The 27074-nt window shown below is 33.5% G+C and overlaps 1 protein-coding gene across 1 annotated transcript in view; it reads left to right on the forward strand.

Annotated features, from left to right (window-relative positions):
- The window catches only part of LOC133332958 (semaphorin-2A-like), a gene marked incomplete at its 5' end in the record, with an annotated part of 38926 nt that extends 13510 nt beyond the window's left edge, over nt 1-25416 (forward strand). The window contains 6 exons of the mRNA XM_061541322.1: nt 10073-10141; nt 10651-10755; nt 14201-14338; nt 15849-15981; nt 16097-16453; nt 25184-25416. Of these exons, the coding sequence (XP_061397306.1) occupies nt 10073-10141; nt 10651-10755; nt 14201-14338; nt 15849-15981; nt 16097-16453; nt 25184-25416 (1035 nt within the window). The remainder of the gene's footprint in view (nt 1-10072; nt 10142-10650; nt 10756-14200; nt 14339-15848; nt 15982-16096; nt 16454-25183) is intronic.
- Between the last annotated feature and the right edge of the window lie 1658 nt (nt 25417-27074).

The following is a 27074-nucleotide window of genomic DNA, read 5'->3' on the forward strand; positions in this document are numbered from 1 at the left end:
GGTGAAGGGTATACAAATATTGGTGGGAAGAATTTTTACCTAACTGAACTTAAAATATCGAATCAAAACCAGTTCCAATGAAAAATTGCAAAAAACCTCCAAACACTGAATAGAGGCGGCTAGGATTACATGGTGGCTATCCCGAAACTGGGAAGAATATTGATTATTTTTGGCAGCGAGATTTTCTTCCCAATGAGAAGAACACCGAAACACAAAATACCGAACCCTATGGGTTTACCTTATATAAGGGCTACACCGAAACATGGCCAATGTTTGGGATAAGGCGATTTTCTTTCTAATATAAATTCCAAATATAAAATCAAATCAATTTCGTTGAAGAAAGTATCCAAACTGCCTATCCTAAGCAATGGACCAATATTGAGCATTTTGGATAGTTAGATCGACTCCAAAATTCGGAGAAGAAATGGACAACATAGTAGGGGTTACGGTAATATTTGGGAAACCTCGAAACATGATCCAATATTTTCGGTAGGAAAATTACGTCCAATTTAATCTAATTCTGAATTTTGAAAGATACCATCATATAGATAGTCCGTCACCTCAGTCCAATGTGCAAAAGCAGTAAGGATTGTACAACAATATATTTGTGTGCACTATAATATCAATATTTCTGAAAAAAATAATGATTGAAATAGTGTCGTACTTCTAGTTCCAATACTGGCACCTATAAAACCTTAAACCCTGTTCTTAAAATCCCTGCAATGACTCACAATAAACACATTTCTATCACAGCATCACTCCCTTAAACATATTGTTTTTTTTTCTGCCTTGCCATATTATGAAACTCTCTCGTCGGCAACATGCTAAAGAAAATATGTTTATGTTTTTATCCTCCCTTCCACAAAATTTATGCGTTAACAAAAATACAAGATGAAGAAGAAAAAAACAACAACAAATATTCAGTATATTTTAACGTAAAAATTCCAGACATACAGGTAGACAGTATTTACATGCTTACTCAGAGTTGTTTCTTTTTTTCATCTGTGTATACCAACATTCTTTGGAATAGAATGATGACAACAATCACTTACACAGTCAGACACAATAAATATGTATGCACAGACACACACAGCCACACTCACACAGCTATGTGGATGATAACCTAAAGAGATAGTAACAACCAGGATATGGCATGGTAAATATATAAACTTTGTAACATCAATCCTTCCAGACTCTGCCCAGAGATGGTTTAGTATATTTATGTATAGATAACAAAAAATACAGAAACCATATCTATGCTATAAGTCTGCAATTCTGCCGGTCTATCTGTCTATCTCTCTGCCGCTACGTCCCATTTGACTGGGAACGTGTCTGTCTCAATCTGTATCTGAGTTTGAATTTAAGATGTTTCATTCAGTGTTTTAGCTATGGCTGCTGTGTTACTGGTACTTGTTCGACTACCACCACTACACGAACAACTCGGCTGTGCAACTTGTGTTGCCTGTCCTTGTTGTTTATGTTATTCACCTGCATACATGACTGCATTGCACTCGACAACAACAACAAGAAAGGTAACAAAAACAACGACAACAATATTCAACTTCAACAACAGCTTTCAAGACATAGACAGCATTTTTGTTTGGGGTACATCTCGCTCTTGCTTTAGAGACAGAGCTTTATCCTTTGTTTGGTGTCTGTTTGGCTGTCTACCCGTCTACTTGTCTGGCTGCCCGGTTTTCGGGGACTCTGACTGACTTTTTGTGCCAAACATCCAAAAAAAAAGAGTAGTCTGGTTGCATAAAATAGGAAATAATAGGAAAAATTCGTATGCCGGCATGTGTTACCATATCAGCTACCCCCTGATATTGTTGCATCACTGAATGAACAACAAGCCAGGTATTGTTGTTGCTGTTGTTCATGCCGCTGTTGCCTTGCCTTGTAGTAGTGTTACAAATGATGTTCTTGTTGTTGTTGCTACTGCTGCCGATGTCACAGCATATTTGTGTGTTGACTGCGTATAAAGAATGTTTTCACACGTGAAAGAATAACTAATGTATGCAATACCTCCTGTATGCACTCAAGATGCTGTTTGTGTGTTGTTGCTGTTGTTCTATGCATATGTAGATGGATGATTATTAAAGTAGCTTCGAAATGGAGGAAATGGAAAATATGTGAACAAGTCAAGGCGGAGTTGAGAGTGTGTTATTGATACTCTGTTCAATGTATTCGGGTTTGATGAAATGATGGAAAAATTCAATAGTCTTGTAATCTTGGAAGGAAACATATTGACCATTAGGATCAGTGGAAGTTGAAAGTTACTTCTCAAAACATGGATATTCACAGGGCGGATTTATGATTTACATTTATACATAAAACGTATTCGATGTATGGAAGTTTGATTAAAAGGTCTTCCGCGTATAATGAATTTGTGGAAGGCATCTGGAAAATCCTCAATGCAGAGAAGATGCCTGGAAATTCTTATTTTTTAGAGCCGCCTTCTATGAACACAAAAACTTGATGAAGACATTTTTCATAAACCAGGCGTATAGAATTGATTCCATTTATAGATAATATCTTAAAGACCCTCTCCTAGTAGAAGACCTTTGGGAGGCATCCTGTTTATAATACAGCTCTTAAATAAAAAATATGCCTTTGAGAATATTTTTACAAATAAAAGACATGTTGATAACCCTACCGTCGTAAGACATACGGTATTCCATATTTATAAAAGATATTTCAAATATTGTCTGACTACACCAAGTTAATAATTCGAAAAATATACAGGGGCATTAGTGTATCTTTTACCTAAAATCTGACGAACATATATATGGGAGCTATATGTAACTTCAAAAATATTTCAACGAAATTTAGCACACAGTATTCTAGGCTCATTTTCATGGACTGTGGAAATGTTCATACCCTACACAACTATGTTGTCAGGGTATTATAGCTTTGTGCAGCCCCAAAAGTATGAAACGCCGCGAAAACCTTTAAGTATACCGATCGCCATAGACTAGCTGGCTAGACATGTGTGTGGTGTATCATTTACATAATATGGTACGAAATTATATGGGAGCTATATTTAATTCTGAACCGATTTTAACGAAACTTAACACACACCATTACAGGCTTAAATTTCGTCTTAATCGGAAACAAAATCGGGAGTTTTGTGAAACATTAACATAAAATCCTACGAACATATATATGGGAGCTATATCTAAATCTGAACCGATTTCTACAAAACTTCACACACGTCAATCTGTACCTAATTCAGTAAGATGTGCAAAATTTTGTCGCAATCGGTGCGAGTTTGGTGCACCATATACTTCAAATCGAAGGAAAATATATATAGGAGCTATATCTAAAATGGAACCGATTTCATCGAAACCTCACGCACATCATAACATCCTCATTTTGATACGATATGCACAATTTTGTATAAATCTGAACCGATTTTCACGCATCTTGGTACACATCATACTATACTCAATTTAGTACGTTATTAAAACTTCGTGCAACTCTAAAGAAAAATAGGGGTTTTAGTGCACCATTTGCATAAAATCGAACGAAAATATATATGGAAGCCATATCCAAATATGAACCGATTCTCACGCCACTTAACACACATCATTCTAGGCTCAGCTCATTACGCTGTGCCAAATTTCATACATATCGAAAGAGATATAGGGGTATTGGTGCACTACTTACATAAAATCGGACGAAGATATATATGAGATCTATATCTAAATTGGAATCGATTCCTACAAAACCTTACTTAATTCAGCAGGCTGTGCAAAATTTTGTCGATTTTTATACCCTTCACCACACTGTGGTACAGGGTATTATATATTTGTGCATATGTTTGTTACAGGCAAAAATAATCAAGATAGACCCATGGTTCCTTTTGAGAATATGCATAGAATCACTTTCTAAGTCGATTTATGCATGTCCGTCCGTCTGTCTGTCTGTCCATGTTAAATTGTAAACAAAGTACAGGTTGCATTTATGATCCGAATTGGATGAAATTTGGCACAGCTCTTTTAATTGGCCCAAGGACGATCCCTATTGAAATTGGGAAAAATCGGTTCAGTTTTAGATGTAGCTCCCATATATATTTTCGTCCGATTTAAGGTAAATGGTACACCAAAGTCCCTATATATTATTCGATTTGCACGAAATTTGGCACAACGTACTGAATTGAGACTAGAATGATGTCTGCCAAGTTCAGATTTAGATATAGCTCCCATATTTAGCTTCGCCCGATCTTAGGTAATGGGACTTCAGTCCAATGGGACTTCAGTCGAATCCGCTTCATTGCAAACCAATTAATTGAAAACTTCGATTTATTGAAAAGAAATGATTGAATCCAATAAAATCGACGTAGCATATGGTAAATTTGTGGAAGGATCGGAATTTACATAAGACCCTTAGGCATTTTATTCACAAAATATTTAAACCTTAATTCGGATTGTTAAATCTAAAGAGCATTTACAATGAAATCAATATTTTGCTACAATGCTCCATCCAAGTCCCCCTCCCACGCAATCTAAAAATATTTGCTACAAGAAAATAATAACAATGAAACAACTTCGACAATTTAAAATGTTTTGCTAAATAATACGTGATATAATTTTCCTTCTAGTTTGTTGGTTTAAAAATTCCCATACCCGTCCCCCCAAAAAAAATATTTTTCGTCAATTGTTTCCCATTTCATGTGGAACTGTATCAATTTTAAACATTGAGCTCTATACCTTTTTTTCTTTTCTATTATTGTTAATATTGAGAATGGAAACGAAATGTCAATGGAATTTCCAATTTATTTAAATGTTCAAATAACCTCCACTAACGTAGTCCCCCCAAACTTATCCCCCAAATCCCTCTATCTACCTTAAAAGTAAACACCTGGTTGGCAGGTTTGCTTCTATTTTTTTTTCGAAATTCCTACAAAAGGCTACTTGAGAAAGATTAAAAATCATGTGACTGCTTAATGGTGAAGCGGGTGCGGGGGCATGTAAGAGGATTTAGATGATATTCCCTGGCTTGTCGTGTTCTTTGATTGTGGGGTCGGAGGAGAAAAAATATTGGTGATAAATACCATTGAATGCCCACTTGCCCGTAAACCAAACACCCATTTGAAAAATTCTTGAAAAGGAACTTTGGTGGGGGACAGGGGGGTTGGTATTGGAAAACATTTGCAAAATATCCAGCCAATCGACAAGAGTTTATCGCGTGGCAGCAGCAACAATACAATACAACACCATACAATTGCCAAGCATTTATTCGAAGTCGAGGTGTTTGGGGGCTATAGAATTTCTAGCACAAACATTTCGAATGACATTTTTACAGTTTAGTCACGTTACGCATTTGTTTATTTAATTCGATTTGTTGTACGCGCGAGTCTGAAAATGTTCCCTTTTTTTACAATAGCAACAGGAATTGCTTTTGCAGAACGGCAAAGCATGTCATAGCATTTCATATTGAGTACCATTTAAATAAAAAAACAGAAGCGATGAAGCAAAGAAACGCAGAATTCCATAATAGACGATGACGATGATATTTTTTGGTCGCCTTCAAATTTTTAGCTCGGTCTCTGTTAAGCAGTTTTTATTTCATCTACTTCCAGATGACAGGAAGGAAAAGTGGGGTTCAGTTCGAAGCAGCCTTTAGCTAGCAAAAGCCTACAGATTGTTGAGCATTTTTACTGGCATTCAATTCCATACTGCTTCATGGTCGCTGAGTGTTGGGTGTGATTTTTGTTTTTCGTCATATTATTTGCTACGACTACATGCTTCAATGGAATTCTATTCTAACATCTCTGTTGTATGAGTTGCTTGTTCTTCATGAAAATCGAAAATAATAATAATAGCATTTAAATTTTTGCACGTTTTCGCATTTGAAATATTTATGAAAAGAAAATTGATTTTTGTTTTCGTTGCTGGTTTCCTTCTTTTCCCGCTTCTTACTTTTTACCCTGAAGTTGTTTGGTGGAAATGTTATTATTTAAAATTACTGTTATAAAAATAAATTTGTATTGGAATTTTGTATTTAAGCTTGGCAAATATTGATTAGAAATTGAATTAAATGTTGAAAATGTGTAATTAGAATGGCAAAATAGAATATATTATAATCCAAACGAATCAGGGGAATATTGAAATTTAGAAGATGACTATTCACGACGGAAATGACACTGCAAAAGAGAACAAACAATAAACATAAAATATATATTCCAAAATTTTACAAAGAGGAAATACAGAAGTTATTTTTGGATGAAATATTTTTATAAATATTTTTTTACCCTTCCCCACACTGTGGTACAGTGTATTATGTCTATGTACATATGCTTGTTACAGGCAAAAGGATAAGAGATAGACACATGGTTGCTTTTGTCGATTTAATGATGTCTGTCCAGGTAAAGTTGTAAACAAAGTTCAAGTCGCACAGCCCAAATTATTGAAAATCGGCTCAGATATAAGATATAGCCCCCATTTTTTCCCGATTTTATGTAAATGGTGCACCAAACTCCCAAGGTTTGTCCGCCGGAGACGAAATTTTGCATAACAGACTGAATTGAGTTTAGAACCTCGTGCGTTAAGTTTCGTTGAAATCTGTTAATATTTATACATAGCAGCCATATATTAGGTTGGGGAAAACACTGTGGTACAGGGTCTTTGTGCATATGTTTGTAACAGGCATATAGAAACGAACTAGACCCAGGGTTCCTTTTGAGAATATGCATAGAATCACTTTCTGTGTCGATTTATGCATGTCCGTCCGTCGCTAATTGTAAACAAACTAGAGGTCTCATTTATGATCAGAACTGAAAATTGGCACAAGTCACTTATTTGGCCGAGGACGAACCCTATTGAAATTGGAGAAAATCGGTTCATATTTACATATAGCCCACATATATATCTTCATCCGATTTTATGTAAGTGGTACACTTAAGCCCTTATATATCCTCCGATTTGCACGAAATTTGGCACAGCGTACTAAATTAAGTATAGAATGATGTGTGCGACGTTTCGTAGAAATCGGTTCAGATGTAGATATAGCTCCCATATATATATTTTCGTCCGATTTAATGGAAATTGTGTACCAAAGTCCCTATATATATTCCGATTTGCACGAAATTTGGTTTAGTATGATGTGCGCTTAGTTGCGTGAAAATCGGTTCATATTTAGATATAGATTCCGTATATATTATTTAGTAACCCATTATCACTCTATAGAGCGGAACTATAGCGCTGATCGCTTTGAAATGTTCCATGAGGTTCCAGATATGATCAAGGCAACGCCTATAATTTTCGGTGATGACCAGATAATAATTTTGGAATGAAGTGGATCGAAAACTTAATTTTTTGTGTTATTTTCGAGTCGATCTATAGACCACAAATGAAAGCCGAACATAACAACACAACCCACGGTGAAGGGAATCTGGACAATAAATTTACTGAATACTCTTAATATTCGGAAAATATGTCAGTGTGAGGAAGAGGTGCTGTTTACCTCTAATCGGGCAAGAGGGTGCAAATATCAGGAAATATTGCCCAGGCTCGGAATAAACATCCGCAGAAAATTTGAGTTCCGTTGTAGTTGTGTAGGGTATCGTATGGTCGGCCCCGTCCGACTATACTGCTCCGCTCACTGGTTTATATATAGCGCCCATATATATGTTGGTCCAATTTTATGTATCTGCCGATTTGTACGAAATTTTGCAGAGCGTTCTGAATTAAGCCTAAAATGATGTGTGTTAAGTTTCGTGAAAATCGATACAGATTTAGAAATAGCTCCCATATATATTTTCGTCCGATTTTATATAAATGGTGTACTTACGTCTCTGAATATCTATCGATTTGTATGAAATTTGGCAGAGCGTATTTAACTGAGCCTACAATGATGTGTGTTAAGTTTCGTGAAAATCGGTTGATATTTAGATATAGCTCCATATATATTTTCGTCCGATTTAATAGAAATGGTGGACCAAAGCGCCTATATATTTTTTTCGATTTTTATGAAATTTGGCACAACGTACTTAATTGAGTTTAGAATGATGTGTGCTAAGTTGCGTAAAAATTGGTTTATATTTAGATATAGCGTCTATATATAGTGTCGTCCTATTTTATGTAAAAAGTGGGCCAAATTCTCTACATATTTTTTCGATTTGTATGGAATTTAGCACAACGTACTTAATTTAGACTAGAATGATGTCTGTTAAGTTTCATAAAAATCCGTTCATATATAGCTCTGATATATATTTTGGTCCGATTTTATAGAAATGGTGCACTATAGCTCCCATATTTGTTTCGATTTGCACTACATTTTTCATAGCTTACTGAAATGTGTCTGAAATGATGTGTGGTTAGTTTCGTGAAAGTCGGTTCGGATTAAGATATACCCCCACTTATATCTTAGTCCGATTTTATGTAAGTGATGCACTAAAGTCCCTACATTTCTTTCGATTTACACTAAACTGTGCATATCGCATTAAATTGAGTCTAGAATGATGTGTGCTAAATTATGTTGGAAACGGTTCAGGTTTAGATATAGGTCCCATATGTAGTTTCGTCCGATAGAAAAAAAAATTCGATTGAAAAAAAAAAATTGCGCAGCGTACTGAACAACGTCCAGATAGACGTATGTGAAGTTTCCTTGAAATCGATTAAGTTTTAGATATAGCTCCCGGTTCAGATTTAGATATGGTGCACCGAGGAGCCTAATATTGGTCCTCCAAACATGCTATGCCTTTTCTATCTACAGGATATTGTAGATCTTGTTTGTACCCAAAGTGGTGCAAGGTATCATATAGTGAACCCCGTTCGACTTTTCAACTTTCCTTATTGGCTTTAATTTTGATCCACAAACAAACAAAAAATCGCAAAACCAAAACACTACACTAAACTGTGCATATCGTTTAAATTGAGTCTAGAATAAAGCGTGCTAAATTTTGTTGGAAACGGTTCAGGTTTAGATATAGGTCCCATATATAATTTCGTCCGATTGAAAAAATTTTCCGATTGATACAAATTTTTGCGCAGCGTACTGAGTAACGTCCAGAAATCGGTTCAGATTTAGTTCCCGGTTCAGATATAGATATGGAGCACCGAGGAGCCTATGTTTGTTATCTTTACAGGAAATATTGGTCCTCCAAACATGCTATGCCTTTTCTATCTACAGGATATTGTAGATATTAGCATCTCTTGTTTGTACCCAAAGTGGTGAAAGGTATCATATAGTCAACCCCGTCCGACTTTTCAACTTTCCTTACTGCCTTTAATTTTCAAACAAACAAAAAATCGCAAAACCAAAACAACGATATGAAGAAATTGAACTCTGGCCAGTTGCATCACAAACATGTAATTTATTTTTCTTTTCAACCTTTCAAACGTTTCATTTAAAAATCAATATAAATTTCCCAGCACTCATACCCACACACACAGATCTGATCTAAAGTTGAAAATCGGAAAGAAAGACGAACGAACAACTCAAAAAGCTGCTGCAATTTTTCAACTTAAACAAACAACAACGACACACATTTTTTTAACTCCTTCTATATACGTGTGTGTGTGAATGTGTACGTGTTTGAGTTTAAGTGTATGCTGCCAGTATAACACTTGACCAAGTGTCCAAGTGTGTGTGAGTGTGCGAACTACTCTCCATGCGTAAATGTTTGTAGCAATGTGTTCCATGTCTGTCTGTCTGTCTTCTCCTTCAATAGATGTGTAAATAATGGCGGTGTATGTGTGTGTGTGAATAAACTTGAACCGGAAACTGTTTGACATGTTCACCATTTAACGTTGCCGTTGCTTTGGGGAGGTCATTCGTATATTCGATCGATAGTTTTATTTCTAGGGTTTTTTTCTGTGTGAGTTGTTTCTTCTTTTACTTGTATGTTTTTTTCTTCTTCTCTTCATATAATGCTTGTGTTTGTTTAATGTTCGGTTTCCTTTGACAAGGAAATTTATACACTGGGTTAACATTCCAGTGCGGATATGTGAAGAAAACTTAAAGAGAGGAGATGAAATAAAAATAATTTTTTATTTTGAGATGAAATTTGTGTATAATAATTTTTCTTAAATGGCAATTTAATTATTTTTTCATTTGTTTTTTCCAGCGTGATGTCCTCATCTTGGAACCTTCAGGTTCAGATATATTAAGCTGTGTTTCCAAGGGAAAACAAGAGGTAAGCCCCGGAAGTTTTTTTAAGTATCCATTTAGTTGTTCGTAGCCCCGCCACACCAAAAGGGAGATAATGAAGAACTAAGAAAACGAAACTCAAAAATAAAATTTTTGGCTTTCTGTTATAAAACTAACAAAAAAAATCAAAATTAAAAAAAAACAAATTTGGAACCCCCACTAATGGATGCGTCTTCTTTTTCTCTCTCTTTATCCCCCCCATTGTATGTACGCACATATTTTTCATCACAACAAAATAACTTAACTTAATTTTTTTATTTTGTTGCAATTTAAATATTTCGTTTCTCATTTACTCTCTTTGTTCCTCTCCTCTCATCATTCTATAATTCTATAAATTTTTATTTTTTTTTTATTTTCAATTCTTTTTTTATATTTTTCTTTAACTTATATTTTGTTACTTTTTTCGTTCATTTCTCTCTTCTTCTTCTCAATTTTGTGTTTATTTATTTTCTTTTTTTTGTACGCGTACGTGCCTACTGAATTGCTTTGAAGAAGGTGGAATGCCGTAATCACATACGCGTTATACAGCCCATGGACTCTGGGACACGTCTATATGTTTGCGGTACAAACGCCCACAATCCCAAAGACTACGTGATAAATGTAAGTATATATATATATATATTTGAAATACAACAACAACTACAACAAGTCGCTAAGGTAATTGTTGTTGTTGGTAAACTACAGTAACCTACAAAAAATAAGAAGAAGAAAAAATACTTGGATACCTAACTCACTGTGTTTGGTATTAAGTGTAAGAGTAGTGGTGTTAGTAGAGAGAAATATGAGAACACACACACATACATAAAAACAACTAAATACTTGTAAAATTGTCCAAACGTAGCATCATTTTTATCCGGACAATCCAGAGGCATTTAAGACAAAGTAGAAAAATAAAGTTCTACGTTTAATACTGCTGCCTCCCTAACTACGTTGAGGCATTGTCCACAACAGCAGCAACAACACGAAGAAAATGCTGTGCGTGAGTATGACATTTTATTTTCCACAGATCTTTAAGTTGAGTACTTTTTGAGTATGCCTGGCATAAAATAGGATTATTTTTTTTTTCGGTAGGTAGGTAAACAAACATTTTTCAAACGATTAGTCTAGTATACCGCACACAAAAAAATGCCAGGGAGTTAGAGAGCAGGTCAAAGAAAAAAAGACGTAACGTAACATCAAATATTTGGTATTTTAAGGGTCAGCTTGTTACAATGTTACAGTACATAGTTAACAATTTTTATTAAGGTACCTACCACTCATTAGTCTAGGTTGACGTCTCTTTTTTCCTTAAAAGCATTTTCATGTTGTTTTTATCTTCTGTTTCCTGTGTGCAAATTAGGACAGATAGAAATATGATAATTGAAGTATTTTACTTTTTTTTCGTTTCTTTGATATGAACTTCTAATACGACTTGATATATATTTTAAGGATATATTATGTAGAGAAATGTCGAGTCAAATTTTAATCGGATTATTTTTTAAATGTGGAACTTTTCGAATCATTCGGGAAGAAGGCTGACTTAACAAATTATCAACAATGTTAGGTATGGTTCATTATTTGAACGTATCTCAAAACAGGTTCTAAGGTAACCCAGTAAGGAATTAAAAAATCAAATCGGCTAGATCCATCCACATCAGCAATGGTAAATTGCGGCCAGGAGAAAACGAAGTGCCAAATTACAGGCACTCAGATACCAAAACAAAAATGCAAATTTATGTGGGCTTCTATAATTTTTTTTGTGGGGTATGTAGGAATAAAGACTAGTATTGTATATATTCTGTGTAGAAAATCGAATAATCTCTCCAGATTCCCCACTTTGAGGTCTGATTTAAAAAAAAATTTTTATCGAATTATTGAGGACTTTAGCAGAAAAATTTTTAAGGTCTCCTAGTGGGAATTAAAATTGACAACAGGACCTTTGGGCAACAGGTCAAAGTGGTAGCTATCATGGCTACTGGAGAATCTGTTGGAAACTTGTTGGACTCGAATGGAGAATCGAATTATGATGTTAGGATGCTTTGGCAAATCCCAAGTATTTTAAATATTCTGTGTAGAAAATCGAATAATCTCTTCAGATTCCCCACTTTGAGGTCTGATTTAAAAAAAAATTGATCGAATTATTGAGGACTTTAGCAGAAACTTTTTTAAGGTCTCCTAGAGGGAATTAAAATTGACAACAGGACCTTTATGCAACAGGTCAAATTGGTAGCTATCATGGCAACTGGAGAATATGTTGGAAACTTGTTGGATTCGAATGGAGAATCGAATTATGATGATAGGAAGCTTTGCCAAATCCCCATAGAAAAAAGCTTGAGCCCCGTGGATGGGCCATTGGATACTGTTTTCGGGAATTCAGTTTATTAAGATGTTGATGAGCTGAACGATCATAATTTTTTCACATCTAATGGTTCAGTGATTAAGGATGAGTCATTTTTGGCTGATGTTGGTTTTATCCAGCCAGATGACAGATTCCCACTTTCCCCACATCTAGACCAGCTAAAAAAAAGCTAGTGGCCTTGATCGCATTCGGTATATTGTTCTTTAGAATGAGGACATCATTGATTTGGGATACCTTTCCATCCTTTTTAACCATTGTCTAAACTTAGGATATTTTTTGCTAAGGCATGGAATCAGGCCATGGTGGTGCCAAAGGCTCTTCAACAGATAATTGTGGTAGTTATCGCCCGATATCCAGCATTCGCGAAAGCTGTTTGAGTCGTTAATGTAGTCGTTTGACTACAAACTGGTCATCTGATTGCCAGCTTCCTAAATCAGGGTAGGAGATTCACCTTCTGGCGAAAGGCTTGTAAGAGCTTGGGATCCTTAGTGTTTGCTGCTGAGCCACATCCTGTACAATCTATTTGTAATAGCAATACCAGAGACTCCTGATGCTTGGACTACAGTTTGTGTATGCTGACAATGTTATTTTAGCTATGTCTGGGCCTAGAGTGAGCTGCTGACATCCCGTCTTAATCATGAGGTCTTACATACATATTTCTCTATGTGGGGCCTCAAGCTGGATGTGGGTAAATATTCTGCGGTTTTACTAAAAGGGAAAGTTGTCTATCCCAAATTTAGATCTCTTCGATCAATCCTGAAAATAGGGGTCGAAGTTAAAATAAAAATTCTCTATCTGTGGGCCATTTTTGATGAGAAGTTGGATGTTATACGCCACATCGATGTTATCTTTCGAAGAGCCATAAAGAATTTTGTCTCTTATCAAGGTGTCCGTAACAATCAAACTGATTATATATTATGAAGTTGTCAGACAATTACTCTCCTACACCTTCCCTATCTGGTTCGTTATCTCTTCGAGCCTGATGGAAAGACTTATGAAATGACGTACTTAGGAAATGACGCATAAAATGTTAGTGGTTATTCCATAAAAACGATTTAGAGAAAATTGTACACGTTTCACTTTTCCGGCAGCCTTATTTAATTAATTTTTCCACATACTGAGTATTTTATTTAGACTCCATGAATTGATTTTTTCTAGTTATAAATAGACCAACAAGGAAAATTAGGTTTTATTTGCAATTTGAGTTTAATATTAGTTCAAATTTACTGTGGTAGTAAGTTTGGGTTTCTATGGTCACGGGAACTTAATTTGTCACTTAAAAACTAAATACATACGGTCAACCATATGTCACCGAATGATTTAGTCTTTATCTATTTTTTAAAGAAAAATAACATTATTTTAAATGCGGTTATATAATAAACTCTACGTATTTATGTGGTATATGTGTGAGTGACCATTTCTCTCTCTTTCTCTACCCAACACAACACAAATCGAAAATGCCAAGGTTAGGTTATCCTTAAGACATAATTTCTTCATTCTATACTCTTAACGACTAATGTGATTATTGTAATTTTTTCTATTTTCTATTCTCCTTTTTATCATTCCCTCGTTCGTTCTTTGAAAATTCCTTGAACTTTTTTTGTTGACATATTCTTCTTCTTGTTTTTCCTATGTAATGCTGCTGCCGTTTATTTTTTCCGTTCTTGTAATTGTCTTGACTGCGTGACCTAACAACAACGGTTAAAGGCAAACTTAACACATTTACCCAGATCGGAATACGTGCCCGGCATTGGTTTAGGCATTGGCAAATGTCCTTACGATCCAGCTGATAATTCGACAGCAGTTTATGTGGAGAAGGGTAATCCGTTCGGTTTACCAGCATTGGTAAGTAAATTTGTTGTCTTCTCTTCTCTTCTTTGTTTTTTTCCTGTAATTTGTATGTAAAGATGCACTAAGGCCAGCAAACAAATAATAACAAGTTTTTTTGTAAGAAAAAAAAATATAGAAATCCAGTGGTTTAGAAGTTCCGGTAGCAAGATGTATAGAGGCAAAAAATTACTTAAAATTCTTTAAACGAAATGGGAGAAGTTGGAGAAAAAACTGTTGTCAAAGAAATAATTGGGTCTATGTGAATGTAAAAAGGGCAGAATGAAAAAAATTAAGAAAATAAATTGCGGAATTAAATTTGCTGGGAGAGGTTAACAACACAGTGTAGTTTTTTTCGAGGATCAAAAGAGGCTGGGTTATTCAAAAAATAAGTATTTTTAAAATATTATTTCTTCAATGAAAACACAGGCGTAGGTTAATTTTTTAATAATTTTTAATAGCCTCATATAAGCGTAGGTTTTTTTGAGAAAATTTTACTAGGACCTTAAATAAGCTTTTTTAAAAATATTATGCAAGGACCTTATATAAGCGTGGGTTTATTAAAGAAAATTCTTCAAGGACCTTGGGTTTATTAAAGAATATTCTACAAGGACCTTATATAAGCGTGGGTTTATTAAAAATATTCTTCAAGGACATTATATAAGCGTGGGTTTATAAAAGAATATTCTTCAAGGATCTTATATAAACGTGGGTTTATTAATGAGTATTCTTCAAGGACCGTGGCTTTATTAAAAAAAACATTCTTCAAGGACCTTATATAAGCGTGGGTTTATTAAAAACTATTCTTCAAGGACCTTATATAAGCGTGGGTTTATTAAAAAATATTCTTCAAGGACCTTATATAAGCGTGGGTTTATTAAAAAAATATTCTTCAAGGACCTTATATAAGCGTGGGTTTATTAAAAAATATTCTTCAAGGACCTTATGTAAGCGTGGGTTTATTAAAAAACATCCTTCAAGGACCTTATATAAGCGTGGGCTTTAAGAAATACTCTTCAAGTACCTTATATAAGCGTGGGTTTATTAAAAAATATTCTTCAAGGACCTTACTATATTTATGGATTTATTAGAGAATATTCTTCAAGGAAAAACTTCATATAAGCGTGGGTTTAGTAAAGAATATTTTTTTAAGGATATGAATTTGGGTGGGGTTTTTAAAGAATATTTTTCAAAGATCCTTTATAACGGTGAGTGTTTTAAATAATATTTTTCGATGGTTTTTAGATTATTTTTTTAAGGACCTTTTATAAGCGTGGTGGTTTTTTAGGAATATTTTTGAACTACTTTCAATATTTTTTGGGTTTCTTAAGAATAATTTTCAAGGGCTTAAAGCATTGATTTTTTTCAAATGTAATTCTTAAGGAGCTTATATGAGCGTAGTTATTTAAATATTTTTAATTTTTCATTTCTCTATCTTAAAAATAGAACTTCAGGACAACTGTTTCTATATCTATATTTATTATTATAAAAAAAAAAACCTAAATAATTTATCTCATTTCCCCCCTAGTATTCTGGCACTAATGCTGAGTTTACCAAAGCCGATTCGGTCATTTTCCGTTCCGATATATACAACACAACCTCTGGTCACAAAGTGCATAATTTCAAGCGTACAGTTAAATATGATTCGAAATGGTTGGACAGTAAGTATTGAAATTCATGCCTAAAAAACATAATAATAACAAACCCATTTTTCCAAAACCTTAAACTAAAATTAAAACCACTTTTTTCTTTTATCATTTTCCCCTTTTTTCACAGAACCAAATTTCGTTGGCTCCTTCGACATTGGCGAGTACGTGTACTTCTTCTTTCGCGAACACGCTGTCGAATATATCAATTGTGGCAAGGCAATTTATTCACGTATTGCCCGTGTCTGTAAAAATGATCGTGGCGGTAAATATATGACCGGACAGAATTGGGCCACATATTTGAAGGCACGCATCAATTGCAGTATATCAAGTGAATTTCCATTCTATTTCAATGAAATCCAATCGGTATATAAAATGCCACATGATGATACGAAATTTTATGCAACATTTACAACAAATACGCATGGCATTGTCGGTTCGGCGGTATGCAGTTACGATATACGGGATATAAATGCGGCATTTGATGGTAAGTTATATTTCCGCTCTCTTTTTTGGGAACAGATGTGTATGTATGTCTGACAAAAAAGAAATATGTATGAAACAAAATATCAGCCAAAAATTGTTAAGAAGATGAAAAAATATGTACAGGAGAAGGAAAACGCGTTTAAATATATAATATATATTTATGTATGGAAGTACAATATAATAGGGTGGATAGATAAGAAAACATGGATTAAAACAAAACATTTTTTACGGACAAAAATGAAGCATGAAATCGTTGATTTTTTATATATTTAAATAAATAATTTTTTCGATGACCGAAAGCAGGCTTGGATTTTTAAAAAATATTAAAAAAATGTGGGAACAAATCATGGAGTGGATTTTTATTTAAAAAAATATTTTATCAAGGACCAAAATCAGGTGTGAATAAAAAAATTTTTTTTTTCAGGGTAAATCAATATTTTTTCAAGACCTAAAGTAGGCGTGGATATTTTAAAGGTTATTTTTCAAGGACCAAATCAAGGGGTAGATTTTTTAAAGATATTTTTTTCAAGAAACAAAAGCAGGCGTGCTTTTTTGTAAGAATATTTTTTTAAGGACCAACAGCAGGCGTGCATTTTTTAAAGAATATTTTTTCAAGGACCAAATCAAGGGGTGCATTTTTTAAAGATTTTTTTTCAAGAAACAAAACCAAGCGTGCTTTTTTTAAAGAATATTTTTTCAAGGACAAAAAACAGGGGTGTTTTTTTAAGATATTTGAAAAATTATTTTTCAAGGACCAAATCAAGGGGTGTATTTTTTAAAGAATTTTTTTTTTCAAGAAACAAAAGCAGGCGTGCTTTTTTTAAAGAATATTTTTTCAAGGACCAATAGCAGGCATGGACATTTTAAAGATTATTTTTCAAGGACCAAATCAAGGGGTGGATTTTTTAAAGAATTTTTTTTTTCAACAAACAAAAGCAGGCGTGCTTTTTTAAAGAATATTTTTTCAAGGACAAAAAGCAGGGGTTTTTTAAAGAATTTTTTTTCAAGAACCAAAAACAATCGTGGATTTTTTAAAGAATATTTTTGTAGGGACCAAAAGCAGGTGTGAATTAAAAAAATATATATTGTTAGGGAAACAAATCAAGGGGTGGGTTTTATGGATCAAAAGCATGTGTTGATTAAAAAAAAGTCCCAAAAATGAGTTTCAAGAACCAAGGGAAACCAAGCTTTTAAACAATTTTTTTCGAGGGCCCAGTGAATCTAGAAATCTTTTAAAAGAATTTCTTGTTCCAGGACCAAGATCAGTCGGGCTTTTATAAAGAATTTTTCAAGGGCCCATAAAACTACGACGTTTTTAAGATTACTTATTTTTTGCTTGGGAAAACAAATTTCCCTTGAATATAAAATCTATATCCCAAATTTAATTTCCCTTTTGTGCACCTCAGCTACAGTATACCGGAAAACTAACCAAGAGAATTCCAAGGAAATTCACACTAAATGTTTGTTAAGCAAACACTCACACATGCACACAAACTCCAACTCCCTATTCGCACAAGAAACACACACACACATATACATAAGAATGTGTGTCACATTTGTATATGTATGCTGCTGTTGTTTTAATTCGCCGTAAGTGTTCTTGCCACAGGATGTTGGCTCATGTATACGGTATTTTTTCTTGTTGTTTCCCCTTCTTCTCTTGTGTCTGTATTTGCGACGATTTATTGCACCTGCTATAAATTCTTAAAAAGTGAAGTTTTTATTTTCATGGTGTTTGCACACACTCACACATACACACAGAAAAAATATATTTCTTGTTGTACGGGTATGAATATGTGTGTATGTGTCTGTGGTATATTGTATTGGTGCTTAAAATCATGCTCTTAAAGCATAACTAAGCGTTTTTTTGCTTTTTTTTGTATGTGTGCATTTGCCTGTAAATGGTATTAAGAAAAATGGTGATATAATTTTTTTGTTTCACTTCCCTATCTTAGAGTTTTTATACGTAGATTGTTTTTTGTTCTCTCATTAATTTCAATTTAAAACAAAAAAATGATGGGAGTGGTGAGATAAAAATACTGTCACCAAAATTTAAAATGTATATATTCAAAAATTTAAATACTAAGAAAAATATTTTAAAATATCGATTTTTTTTTCTGGAAGTACTAAAACTAAAATTTAAAACTAAGTAACATCTAAGTGATATTTTACCCAACCATGGTATTTGAAAATGTATTCAATACCCGTTTGCAGACAAAATATTAGAAATCTATGTCGGAATAAATATATGCAAAATATAGCAATGCTTTAAAAGGGCCTTCAAAAAATGTTTTTTTTTTTTAATTTCAAATCCATCTTTCCCATTATTTCTCCATTTTCTTGTTTTGAATAAATAACAAATATGTCTTCCTTATTTTGTTGCTGTTGTTGTCGTTGTTTTGTTTTTCCTTTTTATAAACCTCTCACGATTTGCAACAAAATGCGAATGAACTTCCTTTTGGCAACAGAAACATGCAGGTCGCCGACGTTAACAATGTAAACGAAAATTGCAGATTTCTGCAGTTTTTTGCTGCTGCTGCTGCTGTTGCTGAGAGTGCAGCCTGTTAAAAGTCAATCAAACAACACGTTTTATGTTAAAAACACGTGACATTTACACATGTTTCGAAAAGTAGGATGTAGATGTGTATGCAAGCAAAATTATAAATAGTAAATAAAAAGGAAGTAGAAAAAAAAAAAATAAAAAATTGCAACAAACAAAAAACAATAAAGTTGCATGGACATTAGATTAGGACATTAATTCCTCTTATGGAAAATTCTAGAAAAAAAAAATGTTAAAAATTCACGCCTGAAAAAAATGCCTAAAAAATTCACGTCTTGATATGGTCCCAGAATAATTCTATAAAATATCCACGCCTTGATTTGGTCCGTGAACAAAATCTTTAAAATATCGACTCCTTTTAAAGACACCTGAAACCAGTAAGGAAAGTAGTAAAGTCGGACTGGACCGACTATATGATACTCTTCACCACTTTGGTTATATTCCACATATGTATCCTAACAGACGACACTTTTTTGTTATACATCTGAACAGATTTCGGGGAAACTTGCCAGAGACTAATTTACAATTTAGACTTAATTCATGCAAATCGAAAGGTATATAGGGACTTTGGTGCACCAGTTACATACAATCGGACGAAAATATATATGGGAGCTATATCTAAATCTGAACCGATGTTCACGAAACTTTGCACACATCATTCTAGACTTAATTCAGTACGCTATGCCAAAATTCGTTCAAATTAAAAGACTTCCAGGAACTTTCGTGGACTATTAATTTAAAATCGGGCGAAGCTATATATGGGAGCTATATCTAAATCTGAACCGATTTTCACGAAACTTTGCACACATCATTCTAGACCTTATTCATTACGCTGTGCCCAATTTCGTGCAAATCGAAAGATATATAGGGACTTTGGTGCACAATTTACCTTAAATCGGACGAAGATATATATGGGAGCTTTATCTAAATCTGAACCGATTTTTACGAAACTTGACAGACATCATTCTAGACCTTATGCTTTACGCTGTGCCGAATTTCGTGCAAATCCAAAGGGTCAAGCTATATATGGGAGCTATATCTAAATCTGAACCGATTTTTACGAAACTTGGCAGACATCATTCTAGACCTTATTCATTACGCTGTGCCAAATTTCGTGCAAATCGAAAGATATATAGGGACTTTGGTGCACCATTTACCTTAAATCGGACGATAATATATATGGGAGCTATATCTAAATCTGAACCGATTTTTCCCAATTTCAATAGGGTTCGTCCTTAGGTCAAACAAGTGAGCTGTGCCAAATTTCATCCAATTCGGATCATAAATGCGACCTGTACTTTGTTTACAATTTAACACCAACAGACGGACAGACGGACGGACGGACATGCATAAATCGATTCAGAAAGTGATTCTATGCATATTCTCAAAAGGAACCATAGGTCTATCTCGATTATTTTTGCATGTTACAAACATATGCACAAAGACATAATACCCTGTGCCAGAGTGTGGTGAAGGGTATAAAAAATTTTTTTAATATCGACTCCTTTTAAAGACATCTGAAAAAAACTTTTAAAAAATATGGACTCCTTTTAAAGACATCGGAAAAAAATCTTTAAAATATCGACTCCTTTTAAGGACATCTGAAAAAAAATCTTTTAAATACACGCCTTGATTTGATCCCTGAAGAAATCTTTAAAAATCCACGCCTTGTTATGGTCCCTACAAAAATATTCTTTAAAAAATACACGCCTTGTAAAGAACGCTGAAAAAATTATTTAAATAATCTTCGCATTTTTATGGCCTCTGAAAAAGAATCATTAAATATCCACGCCTTTTGTTGGCCTCTGAAAAATATTCTTTAAAATCCACACCTATTGATGGCCTCAGAAAGTGTTCAATAAATATCCATTTGATAGTCTCTGAAAAAATATTGTTTAAAAAATCCACGCCTTTGTTATGGTCCTTGGAAAAATATGCTTTAAAAAATCCACGTCTTTTGATGGTCTCTGAAAAAATATTCTTTAAAAAAACACGCCTTTGATATGGTCCTTGAAAAAAAAATATTCTTTAAAAAACCACGCCTTATTTATGGTACCTGAAAAAATATTCTTTAAAAAAGTCACGGCTTTGTTATGGTCATTGAAAAAAATATTTTTTAAAGAATCCACGCCTTTGTTATGGTCCCTGAAAAAATATTCTTTGAAAATCCACGACTTGATATGTTTCCTCTTAAGGTCCCTGAAATATTTGTTTTCCATCCTATAACCCACCTTAATATTTTCCTATATTATTTAAGACAAACAATCAAACTATACTCGCACACTACCAAAGGCTGAACTACTACTAAAAAAATGAAACAAATAAAAGTTTTTTCTTCATAGTATGCATGTTTGAGCATGCATTTCGTGTCACATTTGCATGCAATCAAAAAAAAGGATGCGAAGCAAAAGCCAAAGGAAACAAGAAACATATTTAAAACAACGTAGAACAACAACAACAGCAGCGCAAACAAATATTAAAAACGACATGCAATTGCAAGATAAATACTGTAGATATTCTTTTACGGGTTTTGGGGGGTTTTTCGACGACATTCACAAAAGGGAATGACAGAAAGGTGACATAAAAAATGTGTTGCCAAAAAAATCTCAGATCTTTGTTTGATGAAAACGTATGTATATGGCGTTTCTTTATGGAAAACGAGGTCAAAGGTGGACCCAAAATACAAAGTGTTGATTTTAACGAAAAAATAACGCTTTGACACAAAGGATATATAAACATTTGGCCTATAGAAATAAAAGAGAAAAATAAACGCTTGTTAACATTTGGCTATTGGATCAAATCTATTTCTTTGTGACGAAAAAATCCTTTAATTATATATGCTATGAAGAAATTATTTTTGAAATTAAATTGAGGCAGAAGAAAAAATTTGGAAATACATAATAGAGAGTCGTAATAATTATGGATACAGTCAATTTAATGAGCGGTTTGAACATATATGTGTACATAAATAAAATAATATTTTTAGATTCTCAAAAAAAAAATAAATAAATACTTCTATAAAATATTTCTTTTTAAAAATTTCAACATCAAATCCCTTTAAAATCAGCTATTAATGAAGTTGATTTAAGTGCAAGTGCGTGAAACCGACACTTTATTCATTGAATGCCCACCAAACTTCTAATGACCAGAAATTCCACCTAGTAGCTTACATCATTTGTGCTAAATCGGACGAAATTTTAAATTGAAACGATATAGAAAAACTTGATTCCATTTGAAGCATTTTAAGCTCAGTTCGCAAGTCTACAACCGAAGCATCATTCTAGGTTCGACTCAGTACACGATGCAAAATTTTGTGACACTCGGAAAAACTTGATGTCTTTTATGAACCATTTACCTGAAATCGGACGAAAATTTTCATGGAAGCTACGAGGGCTATTAATGTTCCGGCCCAACAATTAAAATGTCAATATTTATCATCGAAAATGTTTTTGTTGATTTTCAAACAACTCTTCTGCATGATTATACCATTTTCGCATGCACTCCAACCAATTTTCGAAGCACTTTTCCCCCATCGATTGAGATAACTCCAAAAGTTTGTTTGAACGTTGACCATTAATTTTTGTGTGTGAGAGAATAAAAATGAGTCATTCGGTGCCAATTCAAAGCTGGATGAGCTATCAATTCCACGTTTTGTTCGGTTGAGCCGACGTGTGACTGTTCGACCTATTTTCAAAGTCTTCGAATTACTCCGAAAATTTTAGAAAAAACAAAGTCCATGAGGGGTAGGGTATGCATAAAATTGTCATTTGTCGAAATACTCACCGGACCCTCTACAAATTATACTTATTTCTGATCGGAATAAAGTTTTTCGTCGATGTAGCTAATAATATAGAATATAGAACAATGCTACTACTCACAGATGTTTGGTATAGCCTACCTATTACGGTACCCCCCAGTATGCGATATTTTGAGAGACTAGGGAAAATTGTTCAATAAATTTGTCAGTAATTTAGTATTTTATGATCTCATTGGGTTGTCCAGTCTTGCTATAAAAATTTGGCGATATTGGTCTATGTTTTAGGAAAATCCCCATATAACTGCATTTCCTCAATTTCGGTATTTTGGGGAGTCTGGAAACGTTTTTAAGCTAAATTGGCTGTAATTTTATATTTTGGATTCTCATAAGGCAAAACATAAAACTTTAGATTAACCCTGTTTCGGGTAGCCCCCATATACCGGTAACTCCCATTAGTCGGTATTTTGTGGCTTTTGAACCAGATGATCGAACGTATTGGTTCTAATTTGATGTTATAAATAAATATAGCTCGATATTTGGATATAGACTTCATACGAAATGGCTTCCTACCAAATAATTACGACCAATTTCGCCAGTCCCTTGACCGTCTTTATAAACGAAATCGACTTATGGTAAAATTTTGGTTATAGACTCCCCATAAAGGCATTTGAATAGTCCTAGGCGCAAATGACTATATTTACGAAGTGGCTGCATTTTGACATTTCGGGACAATGGCGAGTAAAAAACAGCTTCACAGAATAAGTCCATGTTCTTAAATAGAGACGCTGCTCCTTTATAAATACCTGGATTGTCCTAGTGTGAAATGACTATATTTAACCATCATGACATGGCTGTAATTTTCCTTTCCGGGCCCTTGGTGGGGAAACAACTTCTTCACAAATTATTTCCCATACAAGTCATGTTTTTTATAAAATCGCCATGTTTTATAAAATCACCATGTTGTTCAAGGTATTAGCCCAATTTACCAACCTGAGTGTCCGTGGTTTGATATTTTGTTTCTTAATGGCATCAATGGCACCCATATAAAAGTTTCGATCGGCTTTCGCTATTTTGAACGTCCACATCAAAGTGGAGGGTATAAAAAAATTAGACCCGCCTAACTTATCCATGTTTTTACTTGTTAAAGAAAGAAATTTTGCCTTTTAATAGCCTTCATAATAATTTAATATGTATATTTCAATTATCCAAAATTTCATTTTTATACGGTTTCCAAAATTTTAAAAATTTATTTTTACTTTCAACTATTTGGCATTCCAAAATATCAGCGTTCAATAAAATCACATCATTCCCATTTAAACGATATTAAAAACTCTTCCCTCTTGAAGAAAAAGAAATATACTTATATACAAAATTTCATGATTTTTACGATGTAATAACGACCTTCACACACACTCACTTACCAGCTCAAGTACAAATATTTGCATCAACTTGCAATGTATGGCAACTATAATATTTTTGTTAAATCTCATCTTGCCTCGTAAAATTTTATGCTGAGAAGTAACACAGAAAAATAAAGCGGAATGTCCTGATTATAACCTGGTGCTGCAGGTGTTTCTCTACACAAGACACTCATACACGTTTTTTTATAAAACCATGTGAAATAAAAAACGTTTATATTCACATAACCCCTTAAAGGTTTATGTTACAGTGTATATTTATAATATTTTAACAAGAGTGTAGCAAAATTGTAGCTGCATGTGGATGAGGTTTTTTTGTGAATGCTATGCAGTAAAATTTCGTTTATATGAATAATTTTTATAACCTGAAACAATATGTTTAAATTTAATCTCTTGCTTATATGAAGCAATAGATTTTAATGAAAGAATTTGATAGGGAAATTTTGTGAAAAAATTAAGACGAATTTTCAAGTTGTTACAAGAAAGGGGGTTACATAGGATTTCAGAAATGAAGCGCGAAAGATTTTGGTAAAAATATATCATGTTTATAAGTAGTTATTTAAAATTTGTAAAAAATTTGTATTAACAAAATTTCACACAATTGAAAGTAAGGATATTTTAAAAGCATATATTTTTCTAATTTTTGATATAAAAAAGATTTTTTAAATTTATTTTTCTTACAAAATATTTTTAGATTTTTTTTATTGAGATAAATTGAGATTATTTTTTAGAAAATATTTTTGCAGAAACTATCAAAAATATTTACTCCAAAAAAGAGATTTATTCAAAAAGTTGATTAATTCTTAGGAGGGCAAATCGAGTTTACAAACCCATTGAATTTATCCTCTTATATAATTCTATATGTTGTAGCAAATTTAACCCATTCCACTTAACATCTGCACATACATACACTCATAAATATTTCTAATACAAATGTTTTTTTCTTTATCTTAAATCTAATGTTATTTATGTCTCCATGTTTTTTTTTTCTTACAGGTAAATTCAAAGAACAAGCCACCTCCAATTCCGCCTGGTTGCCTGTCTTGAATTCCAAAGTACCCGAACCACGTCCCGGTACATGTGTTGAAGATACCCAAGCCCTGCCCGATTTAGTGCTCAATTTCATACGTAAACATCCATTAATGGACAAAGCCATCGATCATGAATTTGGCAATCCAGTGTTTTATAAACGTGATATTATCTTGACCAAATTGGTTGTGGACAAGTAAGTATTTTTGCCAAATAACGGCTAACGGCATGTGTGTGGCCATATATGAAGAAGAAAAAAAACATATTTCTTTTTCGTTTTGTGTAACTGTCTTTGTGGCCAAGAAAGAAAAAGAGTTTATAAATGGAAGGAAAGAGGTTTTTTGTTCTCCGTTTCTTTTGCCATTTTCTCAAGATATTTATGGCATAATATTTTAAACAATGACTTTTTTTATAAAAGCAACACATAAAGGGGCAGAAGGGTAAGGGGGTTACATTACGTTTTTGTATGCCTGCCAAAAATGATGATGGTAAAACAAAAACGGACTTACACTTCTTGACCACAAAAATAAAACAAGAAAAACAAATATATTTTCAAGTTGAAATAAATATAAAAACCTACCGAAAAAGGCCAGTGCTGCGACATGGCTATTGGAGCCTGGGGTCAGAGAAACCACAAGAAAATACTTTTTTTTGTTTTTAGTACTTGCTTGAAATAGATCCAAATTTCTTCTATAAGAGGATAATGGTAATAAATTAGCAACAAGCATTTAGAATGTAAAGTGGAGTTTTTGGTGTTTGCATATTTTAATGGGAATGCTCTTAACCCTTTCAGTGTTGATGGGGTCCCTGTGGGGCCATTTAGCAGGAAGGGGACAAATGATTGAAACGATAAAAAATAATAATTTTGATAGGTTCATGATTTTATTTCATTGTCATATTATCATTCCAATTTTTCGGAATTTTGTATTTTAAGTAAAATTAAGTCAAAAGACTGAGCCCTTGTATACCCTACACTATAAGGTGATGGTTGTATTAATTGTGTAATTCGTCGGAGGCGAGTTTCGAGTTTGCCATGGTCGACTTTGTTTCTCGCAATATTGAACAGCTTTATCTGACCTGCTCTCATATCAGATGTACTACGTTCAATGATATTATTCCCTTATCATATTAGCATTCGATTTGTTTGGAAATCTGTATATTTTTTATAAAACAACAGGCCTTGGCTAAACGGTCCAACAACCGTAGCTGTTTATACCCTTCCCTATAACATGAAGGCTGTATTTATTTTGTCATTCGTTGAAGACTCCATAATTCCTACCTACACTAAATCGGGTTCATATTCTCGAATTATTTGAGCCATGTTGGTCTAGGTGTTTGTTGAAATTATCATAAGTACGTTATATTTAAAACAAATATTTTAAATTTTGCACGTACCCTAAAATACTATCAGTATGTTCAATATTAAAAATTTCATATATCAGAACATCTAGAGAAATAGCCTCAGAATACTTGAAAATATTTAATTATCTGCCTTGTTCGGAAATCTGTATTTTTTATGAAATCAATTCGTGGGAGACCCAATAATGGCTATATATTCTAGAACAGAGTCTAGGTGTCTGTTTAAATCATTATATAAATCGTTATATTCGAAACAGATCAGTCCAGGTTGATATTGAAAACGGTATAAATCGAAACACATTTTCGGGGTTTTGAGGGTTTAAGCTAATTTTTTCCAATCGATGTTTCTGATAATCAGATTATAAAAAACCATCTCGAATAAAATATTTTATTTAGGTCCACTCTGCCACCGCAGGATTTTTAAGATCCTATATGGATTTTCTAACAATAATGACTACCATATAAATCATAACTACGGTTTTTAGGCTCCCTATGCGAT

Source organism: Musca vetustissima, unplaced genomic scaffold (assembly GCF_032173495.1).
Source record: "Musca vetustissima isolate MV318-11 ecotype Yass unplaced genomic scaffold, APGP_CSIRO_Mvet_v1 utg5391, whole genome shotgun sequence".
Classification (NCBI taxonomy): Eukaryota; Metazoa; Arthropoda; class Insecta; order Diptera; family Muscidae; genus Musca; species Musca vetustissima.